Consider the following 16,687-nt stretch of genomic DNA (forward strand, 5'->3'; position numbering starts at 1 on the left):
CACAGGAATACGGCTGGAAAAATTTGCTAGTAGTACCTATCAAGTAAAAAGGCCCAGTGCATCAGGGTGGGCCAAGAGTAGTGCATCAGGGTCAGTCCTTTTCAGCCACGCCTGGCCCAACCCTGCAGGACGCCTCCGCACAGTTTGCTCGGCTAAACAGGGTGGCCCACGATAGTCCGCATGATCGATCCTCACGTACATACGTACGACAGCAGGACACGCCTGTATTCACATACGCACACCCAAAACCCTAAAAGCTCTGGCGGCGCCCAAGGCGATTAGGGTTTCGGAGTGAAACCAAGATCTCGCCCGGGGATTCATCGCCGGTGCGAAGCGGAACGTGTGCGCAGGAGGGCGCGCAGATGGCAGGCCGTGGCGCCGCAGGGAGCGATCCCGAGGCGGGTGCTGGTGCGAGGAAGAAACTAGAGGAGGCCCTGGGAAAGCTCGATATATTTGAAGAAGAGGCGACTCCTCTGGTTCTTGACGATCGGATCGAGGGAGGACCGGCGAAGTGGCTGTTGGCAGGGAAGGTACTGCACCGGAACCAGCTTCATATCCAGACCATTACCAACGCTCTTCGGCCGGCGTGGGGGAACCCACGTGGTTTGCAATTCCGATCTGCAGGAATCAACGTGTTTGTGGCTGAGTTTGAAAATCAGCGAGACAGGGACCGTGTTTGGGGAGGATCGCCATGGCACATCAACAAGAATGCTGTGGTGCTCGCTGAGTTTGATGAGTGTATGAGGCCGGATGAAGTGAGGTTTGACCGGCTGCAAGTTTGGGCTAGGGTCATAAACCTACCCTACAATTTGAGGGATGAGGCATGGTGGAACCCAATAGCCAAGCAGATGGATAAGGATGCGCAACTGGTAAAGTTTGATCACAATGGCGGATATCTGCGGGCGAGGGTTTCCATTGAGGTAGCAAAACCGATCAGGAGGTGGATTCTGATAGATTCTGCCAGGAGAAAGAAGGTGGACATGTATGAAATTCAGTACGAACAGCTACCGTACTTTTGTTTCGCCTGCGGCAGATTGGGGCATTCAGATCTATACTGCCCTACCCCGGGTTCACGTGATGAGAAAGGGAACTTGCCGTTTGGCCCTTCGCTGCGTGCACCGGATGAATTCAAGAAGCAGGGGTCCAATGATAATTCCTCCAAGGAGCCGAGAGCAGGTGCTCAAAGTAAAGCTACCACCAAGAATTCAAGCACCAACAAGGATTCGGGAGAGGAAGTGACATCTTCGCGTAAGAACAAGCAACAGTCAAAACGTAAAGAGGCTCCTACACAGGTTTATAGGCCAGTGGCTAAAACCTTGTTTCTTACTGATGGAGAAACATCGGCGGATGGGGCAGGCACAAGCTTGAGCAAAGATGATACAACCTCAGCCAGCAATGAAACTGAGAGCGAGGGACTGTTCTGTGAAACGAAGAAAAAGAGACCCACTCTAGAAAACTCGGCAGAGACCGCGTCGCGGTCCTGCCAGGAGCAATGAGCTATTTGAGCTGGAACTGCCGGGGGCTTGGGAACCCCGAGGCAGTTCGTGAACTTCGCAGCATTGTGAAGTTGGAAGGACCCACTCTTCTCTTTGTGATGGAAACGAAAATCAAAGCAAAAAGAGTTGAGGATTTGAAGTACTCGCTAGGTTTTAGTGGGTGTTTTGCTGTAGACAGTGCTGGCCTTAGCGGCGGCATTGGTCTTTTTTGGTCTCCAGATGTATCTGTCGAGTTAAAAAACTATAGTCAGAATCACATTGATGTGGTTGTCAAGAGTAATATTCAGGATTTGACTTGGCGTTTCACTGGTTTTTACGGAGCTCCGCTGGCAGAAGATAGGCATCATTCCTGGCGGTTCTTGCGTACACTTTATACGCTACCACATGCTGCATGGTTGAGCATGGGTGACTACAATGAGACATTATACCCCTCTGAGCACTTTAGTAGATCAGCGAGATCTGAAAATCAGATGCGTGCTTTTCGGGAGGTGATTGATGAGATCTCTTTCCAAGACTTGGGCTGGTCCGGAACAGCCTACACTTGGATAATCACCAAGCTGGTGGAGCAAACGTGAAGGCTAGACTCGACCGCGCTTTTGCAAATGAAGCTTTCAGGCAGCTCTTCCAGCATATACGTGTCAGACATATTCCCTCGGTTGAGTCTGACCATTGTTTCGTGTTTGCGGAGATTAAGGAGAGCTTGCCAACGTCAACACGAAAACAGAAACAATTTAGATACGAGAACGTTTGGCAGACTCATGCAGATTATGACCGGTTGGTAAGTGATACCTGGCGGGGCATACAACGCACACCAGGGCTCCGAGGTGTTGCGTCCGCGTTGAGTACCTTGCAGGCAACGCTGGAACCCTAGGGCTCCAAGGAGTTTGGCAGTCTGACACGTTCTGTTAGGCAATTGCAGAAGCGACTGGATCGTCTTCGTTGTCGGTCCATTGGCACCGGTCCAACGGAGGAGGAGAAAGATGTTGTCAAGAAACTTAAGGAGGCCCTGCATCAGGAAGAAATCTGGCTTCGACAAAGGTCCCGTGTTTCATGGCTTCGGGATGGTGACCGAAACACTTCCTACTTTCAAGCTCAAGCAGCCCAACGCAAACGAATGAATAGGATCTCAGGATTGAGACGTGCCGATGGATCCACTTGTGCTTCTGAAAGTGAGGACAAGGAAGAGGTAGAAAAATTTTATCAGAATTTGTATCGCTCCCAGGGTTGGGGAGACTCCAGTTTTTTATTATCGCATGTACCGGAGAGAGTCACCCCGGCCATGAACGATGAGTTGAATAAACCCTACACGGCAGAGGAGGTCAGGGTTGCGCTGTTTCAGATGGCGCCCTCCAAATCTCCTGGAGTGGATGGTTTTACTGCAGGGTTTTACCAGCGACACTGGGATTTTCTAGGTAACGAGGTGACCTTGGCAGTTTTGGACTTTCTTAATGGAGGGGAACTACCGACAGGACTGAATGACACGTCGATAACACTGATACCTAAGGTACGTCACCCCCAATCGATCACACAATATCGCCCCATTGCCTTGTGCCCGGTGCTTTACAAGATTGCAGCTAAGGCTATAACGAACCGGCTACGAAGCTTGATGGATTTGATAATCAGTGAGGAACAAAGTGCTTTTGTTCCCGGACATCTTATTACAGATAATGTACTAGTGGCTTATGAAAGTATCCATACAATGAAGAGGAGAAAGAAGGGAAAGAACTTCTCTTGTGCGGTTAAGCTTGATATGATGAAAGCTTAAGACCGTGTTGAGTGGCATTATCTCGAGGCTATATTGATACGTTTGGGTTTCAATATGGGCTTTGTCAGACTAATAATGAAGTGCGTTTCCTCTGTCCGTTTTTCTGTACGAATCAACGGGGAACTACTTCCTTACTTAACACCCACCAGAAGTTTTCGACAAGGAGATCCGGTATCACCATATCTTTTTCTATTGTGTGCCGAAGGCTTTTCCTCATTGTTGAAATACTACAATGGAGGAACCATTGATAGGGGACTACGGGTGAGCTATAGGTCACCGTGGGTTACCCGTTTGCTTTTTGCAGATGATAGTCTCATCTTCATTAATGCAAGCAATCCAAGTGCTCTCCGGTTAAATGACATATTGAGGATTTATGAGGAGGCCTCGGGTCAGTGTATCAATAAGGAAAAAAGTGCCATATATTTCAGTTCAAATACTCCCACAGATCTGAGGCAATTTCTGAAGACAACCTTGAACATCCAGGTTGATGCGTTTAATGAGAAGTATTTGGGTCTCCCTACTGCTGTCGGCCGGATTACGAGTGGGACATTTGATCACATCAGTGAGAGAGCCAGGGCTAGAATGCAGGGATGGTCGGAAAAATTACTCGCTTGCGCAGGTCGTGAGACATTGTCGAAATCAGTGGTTCAATCAATTCCAACCTATCCAATGAGTACCTTTCTGTTAACTAAAAAAGTTTGTAAGAGTTTGACGGCTCCTATGGCCAAATATTTCTGGAGCAGTTCTCTTGACAAAAGATCATTGCATTGGGTGTCTTGGAAGGAGCTTGCAACGCCCAAGTGCAAAGGCGGCATGGGTTTCAGAGACCCACATTTATTCAATCTTGCCATGTTGGGGAAACATGGATGGCTTTTTCTCACGAACCCTAACTCCCTTTGTGCAAGAGTATTGAAGGGACGGTATTTTCCAGACACGGATTTTATGCATGCAGCCTTACCCAAGTCGGCTTCGGCCACTTGGAAAGCCATTATCGCACGAAGGGAAGCCCTTCGAACCGGCTTGATCTCCCGTGTTGGAGATGGCGCTACTATTGATGTTTGGAATGACAAATGGATCCAGGTACTATATCTATGTCACCTATCTCAAGACCAGCGAACAATGCTATCCAAAGGGTGGCAGATCTCATCGATACTTCAAACTGGACTTGGAAGCATGAGGTGGTCCAGGAGAATTTCATTGCCCCGGATGCTGAGGCCATTCTTAATATTCCTCTTCGGCAAGGGGGGGGGGATGATTACCTTGCTTGGGCATTCGAAAGATCAGGCAACTACACTGTGAAGTCGGCGTACCGTGCTCTTGTGACTCAGAACGAGCGTTTGGCTCTAGATGAAGGGACGGCTACCGGTACCTCCAATGATGAACAACAGATGTGAAAAGCCTTGTGGAAATTGAATGTTATCCCAAAAGTGAGAGTCTTTTGGTGGAGAGTTCTTCGTGGAATTCTTCCAGATGAAGCTACTCTCAACTATAGACACATTGCAGATATTCGCAGATGCAAAGTTTGTCTTGCTATGGATGAGGATCTAAAGCATGCATTGATACACTGCTCGCATGCTAAGCGCTTTTGGGAGGAGGCGTGTGCATGGTTCGGGCTTCGTCTCCCGCGGCTACACCCGGACTCGTGGGCTCGCGACATTTTATGTGATCCGCGCTTTACGGATGATGATCGTGCAAAGGTCACCACCATTATGTGGTCTATCTAGCATTCCAGGAATCGTATCAAGCACGGGGAAGAAGGTCGAGACCCTACAGCGACAATCCGAGCTACAAAGGAGGCCATTGCACTTCTTCACTTACCGCGCAAGGATACGCTGGTCTTGCCTGGATATGGGTGGCGGCCTCCTGATGGTGGGTTTGTGAAAATCACAACCGATGGAGCCCTCAACCTGGCGGATGGCAGGGGAGGCGCGGGAGGCGTTGCTCGAGCTCCGACGACTCTTCTAGGTGCCTGGTGCAAGCCATATGTGGGGATTTCGGATCCCTTGATCATGGAGGGACTTTCTTTGCGAGATGGTGTTCGTTTTGCTTCTCTTCGTGGATTCTCGCATGTGATAATGGAAGTCGATTGCCTGGAGTTGGTGACACTCTGGAACACTCGTCACAATTCTCACTCAATTGTGGCTCCTTTACTTTTAGAGATTGGAGAGCTTAGTACTTTTTTTTCCTCTTTTGCTATTCAACATGTAAAGAGGTCAGCCAATTTATCGGCTCACTTGTGTGCAAAGCATGCATGCACACTTAATGTGACCGATAGTTGGCTTGACGAGACTCCTAGCTTCTTGGTGTCCAGCCTCTTGGCTGATTGTTCCAAGAATGCGTTTACTCAATAAAGCTCTCTGAATTTCTTCGAAAAAAAAAAGATTACGCGTACGATGTCAGACTACATTTCGCGTCGCCGTCGCCGTCGCGTACACAGGTGGCAGCGGCAGCGCGCCGGCCGCAGGCCACCCAGCCTGGGTCCTCACCCGGTAACGACGCGCCGCACAGGAGCGACACTGCACGCCGTCAATCGATCCGAAGCTCGGTAATTTCACAACCTTTCCAATCTTGGATCTTCGTCTCCGTACGTCCATATAGATCACACAATTGTGGTAATTTCTTTGACTGTTTGTTTTGCTTTTCCTAATTTTGTTTACAAAATGCAACAATCATATATAAACTTGTAGCGAATATAACAAGTCACTATGTTTTGGCAAAGCATGGGGAATTTTCTAGGGTTATAACTTTTAATTAGGGTATATTTTATTTGTCTACACAAGTCTTCAAGTCCAATTTGTAATTTGTACTTTTCAAATACAGATACTATGGGCAAATTCCCAAAGAAAAAAAGACACTACAGGCAAGCTTCTTCTAAAAATAAAAGTTTGAGTGATGATATTATTTGTTATGTGGAGGAAGACAAAATGAAAAAGGTCACGAATGTTCATGTGGTTGAGTAGTTCATGGCTCGGATAGAAGTACTAAAGGTAATTTTCAGTTCTTTAGCCATGGTACTTTCATTTGGGCATTTTCTTAGTAAGTTTAATTCTATTTGTATCTTGTAGGTTATTGAACCTTGTTGTCAAGCGATGTATTCTGGAATTTGGAAATGCAAGGCATACTTTTCAAGTAATTGTGTCCCTTATTATTATTATTGTAAGCATTTTGATGGCTACATTCTGCTTTTACAAAACACCTTCAATTATATATATATCCAATAATGTGTGCTAAAAGCTATGAAACACACCTTTAATCAATACATTATTGTTTGAAAATTTGATGCCTCGTCAAAATGGTGCATCGGGTAACATTTGCTCCAGCTCCGCCCCTGGCCACAATCACAGATGGCGGTGGTGGCGATGGGAGCCACCTTGCGGCTGGATCCATCCGGCAGGGTGGTGGACGTGCGTTAGCCATGGCGTGTTCGGTACGGTTCAGCACGTAGGTGCCTAGATCACTCGATATTTGACGACTTGAACTTAAGTAGCAACAGCATGATCCACCACACGGAAATGGCGGATTGTCGACAGCCCTGGCAGTGATAGACACCCCACCCATCCGGTAGCACCACCACCTCCTCTCGTCTCTTTCAATTGCGGTCGGACACTTGTTGTGAGGAGACGGTCGACAAGGTGGCTCTGTGGAGCATGTGCTTCTTTCGTGCATGGTCGCGAGTTGTTTCGACGGAGCGGATCCGGGCGGCTGAACGTGTCGGGGATGGAGACGACGACGATGACAAGAAAGTTGTACGCAACTGAAATGACCTAACTCCGGGGCGGCACTGGTAGTGCCCGATCTGGCCGGCGGACACCGTTGGAGTGAGAAAACAAGAAGGTGAGAATCCACCGGGAAATACAATTGGACGGCGCGCGGGAGCAAGACGACGACTGCCGGGCTTCGTTGACCACGCGGTTTTCTCAGTTACCAGCGGATGCTGTTCGTCGGAGTCACATGCATATGCATATCATCAAGCATTGCACTTGCGCGGTGGAACGGAACGGAACGGAACGGAATGGATGTGAACCAAGCCAGGAAACAGATGGAAAGCAACGTGGTTGCGCGTGGTGAGCTACAGTATAAATAAAGAAATAAAGCAGAGGATCATCGCTTGACGGGACCCACACGACAATAAACACGTTACGGTGGACCCAGATCAGAGAGGTTGACTTTTGACCAGCACCACCACCACTTGCTATAGTTGCTACTCATCGTCCGTCCATCCCTCACTCAATTGATTCTTTGTACGGTCGCATTTCAGGCATCTTCTGACGTGCTGTGCCATCTACCACGGGTTGTTCACCGAGCGATCCAAATGTGTTTTTCTCGCAAACCGAAGAACAAGGGGGGGAGGATGTTGCAGGCGTCCAGAACGCTGCCACGCCCGCGTCTAGTCGCCCTCGCCAACCCAAACCTCCCGCCTCGCCAGCGCGCTTTCCTCCTGAACGGTCAGTGGCGCTCTAGAGCGTCGGTGCCGCATTCATGATCGGCCAGAGTAGACGCAACTTCTCACTAGCGCCAGCATTGAAGCGGCGCGCCGCCCGTGCCTCTTTCTGGTGCATGTGACTGCTCCGTGTTCAAACGAGATCACGGTCGTCCGTCTACCATCCACATTAATGACACGTGGTTGCTGAGAAACCTACTCCGGCGCCACTCGTCCGTCCTTCTGCGCCCACCATTGTCATTTGCCTGCTATATAAACTGCAGTCTCGGCCATACCCGCAAACATCCTTCTCTGGTCCCTTTCTCTTTCCGCACCACTTCCAACATGGCCTTCTTGTGCTCCAAAGCTCTTTAGGACGGACTATCGCCGGAGCAGAAGAAGGAGATGGCCGCCATTGAGTCGGCTGGCAGGCTAGCAAGCAGCAAGCTCCATTGATATTGGGGTCCATTTTAAATGTGGTGTACGTATACTGCGGCCAGTATAACAACAAAGCTCCATTGATATTTCTCGATCGGTGCATGCACCCTCTCCAACCAATAACATATGTGTTAGTACATCGCTCGAGAACTTTTTTCGAAAATAAATTTTGGCAATGCATTTCATGTACTAGTAGCTCGAGATCTACATTATGGTAAATGTATGGCTGTGTAATTGCATGGTGGAGATGCCTGAACAAATCCGTGAGTTGTGCAATATGTATCTTGGTTATGAGCTGCATGGCCAGGACCAAAAGAGCAGTGTGACTTAACAATAACTATTTAACTAAACAGCCGCAATTTCGCCATGACAAATAAATATTAGTTCCTTAGTTAGCTAGTGGTTTAGGCCAGATTAAAGAAATTGGACCTCGTGGATGCATGAGGCCTTTTTCAAACTACATATATTTTGCACTTGCACGTTGAGAACAAATTAATTAATTGGCGAAAGGAACAAATACCTTCAACATCAAGACTTTGGCCCGACATTGACAGCCAGGTTAATAATTCTTTGACAAAAAAGCAAGTTCTAGTTTCTAAACTAATGAAACTTTGTACGAAACAGAAGACAAATGTGTGGATGTGAGGGTGCGTATGATAGAAAGATTGAGTAAAGTATGAATCCTCCATAACAAATGAATATATACTACGCATTGACTCAGCAAATTGATTGATGTTTACGTGCCAAAAGAAACAAGAGAAGTGATGGATGAAAGGGAGAGCTAGGCCAATGTTACATGCATGTAAACGTGCCGAATGAAGATGTGATGTGCCGACTGAAGATGTTTATGCGCCAGACGGTGATTGGGCGGGGCCGAAGAGTCACCAGCAAGGAATCAATCTACACGACCACTTGTACATTTTTTATTTGGCGCATGGAAGTGACTACCGTATTATTTTTTCCACATTAGTAATTCTTTTGGATTGTGATTGTTGCTCACAACAATAGCTCTGTAAAAGGTGAAAAAAATGACTTTTTGCAAAACAACATGTGGATCAGCCCCCGCATAGATTTAAATGGAGAAATATTGCACTTGGATAACAATGTAAGCTTTTACAAAGTGTCAAGTTTGGCATGATTTTTCTAAAGGAGGTTCCCAACCTCTGCATCACTCTGATGCCCACAAACATGATATCCTAATCAAAAGATCATGTGATTATGATTTCAAATTATGACGTGTTTAGTTGATCTCTCCCGGGCCGAGGTTGTGCGCAGGTGAGTATACACTCCACCAAAATGCCACGTGTGATTGCTTAATTAATTTGACTATTATTGTGTCACTCTCGTCATCTTAATTACGTCGGACGAAACCATAAACACATTACTACATCTTCAGTTAACTAATTGCCACTACTACATCTTCATTAAAATAATTGCCACTGGCTATGCTAAAGTGCTGAAATTAGGTGAACTGGCAACTCCTATAGAGTGCAAATATGTGTGAATGCAAATATGTACTTATAGTTTTGTATAGCTCGTGGCGACCAAAAGTCAAGACCATAATTTTAAAATCTGTCAACTCTCTGCTGAACGCGTTAACATCGAGCATGTGTGCTCCGTCTCACTATGAAATCGGCAGCTTAGCAATGGAGATTGAGAGATCAAAGTTTGATTAAAATATTTGCCGGCCGTGATCGTGTACCAGTACTATACGCGCTTCGGGCCTTATTCAAGTGTCTAACTATTCTATCTTTTCTTTTTGTCCTGCCTAGCTTACACCAAGCTACTTTTCAAAAAAAAAACAGTAATCGCTTCATAGAAAAGGCTTAAATCGACAGGACATGCATGCCATTTTAAGCTATTTCGTCGGTGGTTAGAGTATGCCGTTTTAGGGTACTGGCCCAATAGTGATGTGACCAAATTTTGTTCCCTTGATACTTGTTTTTCGTATATTAACTCCAATACCAGAAAGTGTTAAAATGAGCATAGTGAGACAGAAACAAATTAAATATAAAACTGAAATATAGAAGGAAAACATATTTAAATTTTTTTGGGGGATTTGAAAATATATAAAAAGAGCCAAAAAAAAGGGATTATACTAATCGACAGGAAGTCCAGACACACCCTGTGTCACATCACCTGGTGCGTCACGGAATGCGTACATCTGCCTTGAGCCCACAAGTATTGCGTGCACATATATATGATTATCCGAAGCTAATCAACATATCCAATGCTGCATACATAGTCGTCTCACTGCCCTGTCAGTCCATATCTCAACTCCTATGGGGTAACTAGTTTGGTTTTATATGCAGACAGACGTCGAAATCATCACCTGATCATTAATTGGGCGATTTTTACTTGTCTATTTTATCGATATATTAGAGGATTGGTTTGGAAGGCGTGTGTCACTCCACTCCGGGGGGCGTTTCTTGGGTGAAATCCTAGCCGTTGCTGCCCATTTATCCTCCCTCTTATCTCTTACGTCGTCGTCAGACGAGGCTGATGTGCAAAGCCCGCCGGTGGATGGCGGCGATGAGCAGCTCATCCCCTCGCTTGGTGGGGGGTATCCCTGTGGCCGGCCCGCCTTGCACGACAAGCTTGTACCGTGGGTATTTGGACAGTGACTCCTAGCAGTTTTAGCGAGAGTGTCGCGCTGTCGTGGCTGCGAGGGCATCGTGTTGGCCATCTGTGCTGGCTGGCAGCGGCGAAGTTTGGGCATCCTTGTGTGAATCTAGATGGCGCGTTCGGGTCAATGGTCACAGTCACAGATGGCGTGTTCGGTGCGGTTCAGCACGAGGTGGCTAGATCACTCGATCTTTGACGGCTTGAACCTAAGTGGCAACAGCATGGTGCACTGCACGGAAATCATCTTCGTCATGGTTGCGAGGAGTTTCAACAGAGGCGTGCGGATCTGGACGGGTGTTGAGGACGGGGACGACGACAAGGAGTGGCCGGCCGGCGAGGAGTCGTACTCGTACGCAGCTGAAATTACCAAACTCCGGGGCGGCACCCGATCTGGCCGGCGGGCACCGTTGAGTGAGAAAATGAGGAGGTGAGAATCCATCAGGGAATAGAATTGGACGGCGGGAGCAAGACGACGACCGCCGGGCTCCGTTGATCCTTTTGAAGCCGCGTGCGGTTTTCTAGTCCGTTGGAGTCACGTGCATATGTGCATGTCATCAAGCATTGCACTTGCGCGGTCAAACGGAACGGAACGGAATGGATGTGAACCAAAGCCAGGAAACGCATGGAAAGCAACAGTCACTAGTACGCGTCATCATATAGGAGTAGGACAAAACAACGTGTTTGTTGTCGGCTGGGTCCCATCAAACGACTTTTGACCAGCACTGCCACCACTTGCTAAGAGCATCTCCAGCCGCGCCCCAAGAAGACCCCCTAGACATTTTTTCGTTCGACGGCGCCAAAAAATCGGCCCAATCGCATCCTCAAGAGCCCAGTTTTCGCCGGCTCGGGCCGAAATTGGCGCCGGCGGACCCAACCCGAACCCGGCGCGCTGGGGGTCGCTCGGGGGCGCCGGGCGAATCGTTTTTGGCGCGAAGAGCCGCGGGCCCGCCGCGTCAGCGACTCTACTCTCTTCTCGCCCCTTCGTCGTCCTCATCGCCTCGTTTCCCGTGGCGAATCAATGCCAAAGCTGCCGCGCGCTGCCGCGCCGGTCAGCCTCCATTGATGCCTCACGGGCGGCGCAGTGAAGGCTGGGCGACGCGTCCCTCGGCCGCCACGCAATCACGCCACGCGTAACGGGCCGGCCAAGCCTACCACGCGGCGTCTCCGCCTATAAAAGCCGATTGCAAGCGCGCCGGAGAGACTCACCCCGATCATCCACCGACGACGCGCTCATTTCTCCCCCTTTCCTCCTCTCGCCGTCACCAGTTGAGAAAGCATGGCCGAGCGTTTCCCAGGCGACGGCGCGGCGGCGAACGGATTCGGGCGCCGTCATCTGCACGAGGACGAGGCTCGCCTCCTTTTTGAGGCCGAGTACCCGATCCCGCCGGACATGCGGGTGCCCGGGGCGTGGAGGATCGGTGTCGGCGGCGTGCCGGTGCCCCCGGTACCCACCGGCGCGGCGCGGCGTGCGGAGATCGCACGCATCCGCTCGTCCCTGCCGCGTGCGATGAGGGAGGGGCCCCGATACGTCCCCGATAGCCCAATCTGGGAGCCGTACTTCCGCCGCCGGCACGACGAGTAGCTCGAGGCCACCAACGGCGTCGTGCCCTCCGGCAAGTTCAACGCCGACGGCCGGCGTCGGTGGTGGGGCGTGCCCGGGCGCACGTTGGAGTCCGTCCTCGAGTACATCGAGGGCGGCAACACGTCGCGCCTCGAGTATCCCGCTCCCCCGTCCTTCTCACGCCGTCGGGGAAGCTCCTGGACGCCGAGGCGCATGGAGACCGAGGTGTCCTCCTCCTCGTTCGGTGGCTCTCCCTGCCTCCACCTCCGCCCCGTCAAGCCGGAGCCCCAGGACACGCCTGTCAGCGCGCATACCCGCAGCTCCGGCGCCCTCGTCGAGCCCAAGGTGGAGTCCAGCCTCCCCCCGGAGTACGACGAGATAGCCCGGCGCGGCTTCTCCGACGAGGACGCCATGCGGTGGTCGCGCGACGACTACCTGCGCGAGGAGATGGTCCGGCAGTGCCGGGCCCTGGAGGAGATCGCCGCCCGCAAACGTGGGCGCGTGGACGAGGACGGTGTCGTCGTCCTCGATAGCGACGACGACGATGCCCCCGGACCGTCCAACCCACCGCGCCTACCGGGGGAGGGATGCAGCAGGGACGGCGGAGGCGTAGCCGGGGGCGACGACGACGACGACGATGACGACGACGACGGCGGTGACTACACGCGGTTCTACAGCCTCCTCGGCATGTAGAACCGCGTGGGCGACGACGACGACGACGACGACGACGGCGGTGACTACACGCGGTTCTACAGCCTCCTCGGCATGTAGAACCGCGTGGGTGACGACGACGGCGGCGGCGGCTGTGACTACACGCGGTTCTACATCCTCCTCGGCATGTAGAACCGCGTGGGCGGGCAGCGAGGCGGGCGGCGAGGGAGACGGCGGGGGTAGCCCGTGGTAGTTTTTTTTTCTTTTTTGTAAAATATGTTTAAATTTGAACGAACTCGCTCGTGTTTGCGTTGTGTTTGCGCCGAATTTGAACATTTTAAAAACCCGTGGGGGCCGCGACTGGGGGACATCACGCCCCCAATGTGCGGTTTAGCGCCGGTGCGCCCCCAGGGGGCGATTTTTTGCCCCTCCTGGGGGGCCAACGGCTGGAGATGCCCTAAGTTGCTACTCATCCTTCCTCCGTCCATCCCTCATGCACTCAACTGATTCTTTCTACTCTTTGTGGCTACTAGGGTGATAGATAACCATCGTTTTTAGCGAAAATCGCAAAAGACCACTACCTCCACGGTAGGCAAGCGAGCAACAAATCACACCGATTCACAGGTTAGCTCGTAGAAACGGTAAAAACTGATCAGCGGGACCCACTTGTCAAGCCAACATGGCTAATCCATATATACACTTTGCTGAGGTGGATCGTGGGTCCCACATGTTATCCACCCACCTTGTTTTCCCTCTCTTCTCCTTCCGGTCCATCCGTCCTCCTCTCTCTCTCTCTCGCTCCGGCGACTTTAGTTACTAGGTCATGTCACCGCCAAGAGCAGCACCCATGAGATCCAGATCGTAGCCCTGCCATCCCGAGGATGACAACGAGATAGCCATCCTCCGTGCGCTGGCTCGATGGCGAGATCCGGCTGGGCCTGAAGCAACCCATCTATGTCGTGCACGCTCTACCCGGAGGCCTTGTCGCCCGGGTTTCCCACCAAGGTGCGCGTCGTCGTCAGATTGCTATCCAAGGACCTGCACCCTCCTCGGATAGGGTATGGAGCCGATCCGATTCGGGGGATCCCTTCCCGTCCCATTTCGAGCCTCCTTGACCTCGCTCAGGTGGCCGCGGTGACCGACGCTCTTCATGGCGCCATCAACTAGGGGGGCTGCTCGATCCCCTCTCTTGTGGAGCGCCGAGCCGATCTCCTCGGCCCCTGCTCTCGTGGAGCGTTTAGCCGACGCCTCCGACTCCGACTCCAGCGGCGGCAACTACGATGACGAGAAGAGCGGCCATCATAGGTACCCACGGATCCGGTCGCTGGAAATAGAGGATGGCCGTCTCTTCTTGCCCGGCTCGACTGCCTCGCCACATCATCTCGACAGACGGGTCCCGCATGTCAGTTTTGCTGTTAGACACAGCTTATTTTTGAATCAGTGTGTTTTTGTTATTCGCTTGATACCTGAGTTGGCGGTCTTTTTGTGATTTTCGACAAAAACAGTGATAACTCGTTACCCTAGCCACAGACGTGATGGCTCTCATCAATTGACTCCATTTCACACAGCCGAGCAAAGCAACAAGGTGGTTGCGCGTGGCGGGCTACAGTGTAGAGAAAGCAGAGGATGATCAGTTGGTGGGACCCACACGAAACCAAACACGTTCCGGTGGACCCGGACCTCTGACCACTCCTTTTCTATCATTCTTTTTTCCTTTTTCTTTAGCTGGCCGCTTGCTCCATTTTAGTATTAATTAAGCAATCGCCGTCCGTCCAGAACAGAAGAGAGCACGGCTGTATAAATAAGCTCCTCCGTCCACCCCCGACTCAACCACCACCTCCAATCTTCATCCACACCTTGAATCAAATCCATCCCTACACCAATACAAACTTCAACCCAATCCAATAGACCGATACCTCCTTGAGACTTGAGATAGACCACCCGCAGCTCGAATCGACTCGGCAATGAAGAGCAGGAGGCAGAGCGGCCTGGCCGTGGACACCACAAGCAGCGGCTGCGGCGGCGGCGTCGTAGGGGGCTGCAGCGCCAGCAAGATGGAGCGCAAGGACGTGGAGAAGAATCGCAGGCTGCACATGAAGGGCCTCTGCCTCAAGCTCTCCTCCCTCGTCCCGCCCTCCTCCGCCCACTATTCTTCTACTTCTTCCTCGCCGCCGTCCAGCAACAAGGTACGCGCGTAAAAAACTATTCATCTCCTGTTGATTCACCAGCACCAGCAAAAGGCAGATCTTGGCAGATTGATTAGCGCAACTCATGCCGCTGTCACACTGTTACCGAGCACTAGTAACATATACTACTATGTAGTACACAGTTGAGAATACCGTATTTTTACACAAAAGAAAGGCGTCACTGTTGCTCATAGCTGCCTGTACACATAATATACTAGACCTGTTTTCTTTCTGAAAACAAATACGTACACACATATCTACTCCCGACTAATACATATGTACACATAATATACTGTATTTGTTTCTGAGAACAAATACATAGGTACACACATAAGTCCACTCAAGATGAATTATTGTGCTCTCTGTCTGTCTGTCTGTCCGTCCGAAATTGGTTGGTGCTAGTGACCTGCACAGCAAACGTGCTACTAGTATAACTCCACCAAGATTTTTATTTCCACACGCGGCAGATTGATTCGCTCATCAGATTCAGACAGCGATTTCATCAGTCTACTATACTACAACTAGTACCACTCACTCATTCACCCACCTACACAAGATTGCAGGCAGATCACTCCTCTGAATCCAGGCACATGCCTTTTGTCAGACAAAATCTGATTTCTCTTTTGTACCAATCAGTGGGTCATTTCTTTATTTTACCACTACTAGCTAGTAGCCACTAGGAAGGACAAGATTGTTTGTGTGTGTGTGCAAAACTGCAAATCAGTGGATCAATCGCACCATCTGACGACGACGGCTTTGGTTGTGTCTGTGCAGGACGCGGCGACGCAGCTGGATCAGCTGGACAGCGCGGCGGCCTACATCAAGCAGCTCCGGCCCCGGATCGACCACCTCAAGCGCCGCAAGCAGGCCGCCCTCACCGGCGGCTGCTCATCCTCCGTCTCCGCGGGCGACTACAAGGGAGCTCCTTCAACTTCAACGGCGCTGCCGGTGATCGAGGTGCGGTGCCAGGACGGGTCGGCGCTGGACGTGGCGCTGGCAAGCGAGGCCGGGCGCCCCTTCCGGCTGCACGAGGTGATCGCGGTGCTGGAGCAGGAGGGCGCGGAGGTGGTCAGCGCCAGCTTCTCCGTCGTCGGCGACAAGATCTTCTACACGGTCCACTCCCAGGCGCTGTGCCCCCGCATCGGCCTCGACGCCGGCCGGATCGCCCAGAGGCTCCGCGGCCTCGCCGCGGCCGCAGCCACCGTCTCGACGCTGCTGACATGCTGATCTCTCTATGTCGTCTATCTATCTTTTTTGCCATGGCGACCGAACCGCCTGAGCCTGACTGACCGGAGGCTAGCTGATGCAAGGATAGGATGATGGATGGAGGCTAGCGGGTAGTTGATCTTTTTTTCATCGGTCGCATCGGGGCAGCAATGTTGTATGTGACGATGCTTGTTTCAGCTTAACCAAGATTTCTCTCCTTGTACGTACTACGTAGTGTTGTTGCTGGCTGGGTTAGGCTTAGTGGTAGATAAGGTTGGTTGGCTAATGGCTCCTCTCTCTTCCGCTTGTGAATGAGTACAGCTTCAGGTTTGCCCGAAA

General features: G+C 51.0%; 1 protein-coding gene across 1 annotated transcript; it reads left to right on the plus strand.

Annotated features, from left to right (window-relative positions):
* Positions 1-14,744: 14,744 nt before the first annotated feature.
* On the plus strand, positions 14,745-16,687 carry LOC125542225 (transcription factor bHLH168-like). Its single transcript, XM_048705178.2, has 2 exons — positions 14,745-15,142; positions 15,917-16,687. The coding sequence occupies exons 1-2, from the start codon at positions 14,921-14,923 to the stop codon at positions 16,367-16,369; spliced, it is 675 nt and encodes a 224-aa protein (XP_048561135.1). The 5' UTR covers positions 14,745-14,920; the 3' UTR covers positions 16,370-16,687.

Source organism: Triticum urartu, chromosome 3A (genome assembly GCF_056163025.1).
Source record: "Triticum urartu cultivar PI428250 chromosome 3A, HENAU_Tu73, whole genome shotgun sequence".
Taxonomy (NCBI): domain Eukaryota; kingdom Viridiplantae; phylum Streptophyta; class Magnoliopsida; order Poales; family Poaceae; genus Triticum; species Triticum urartu.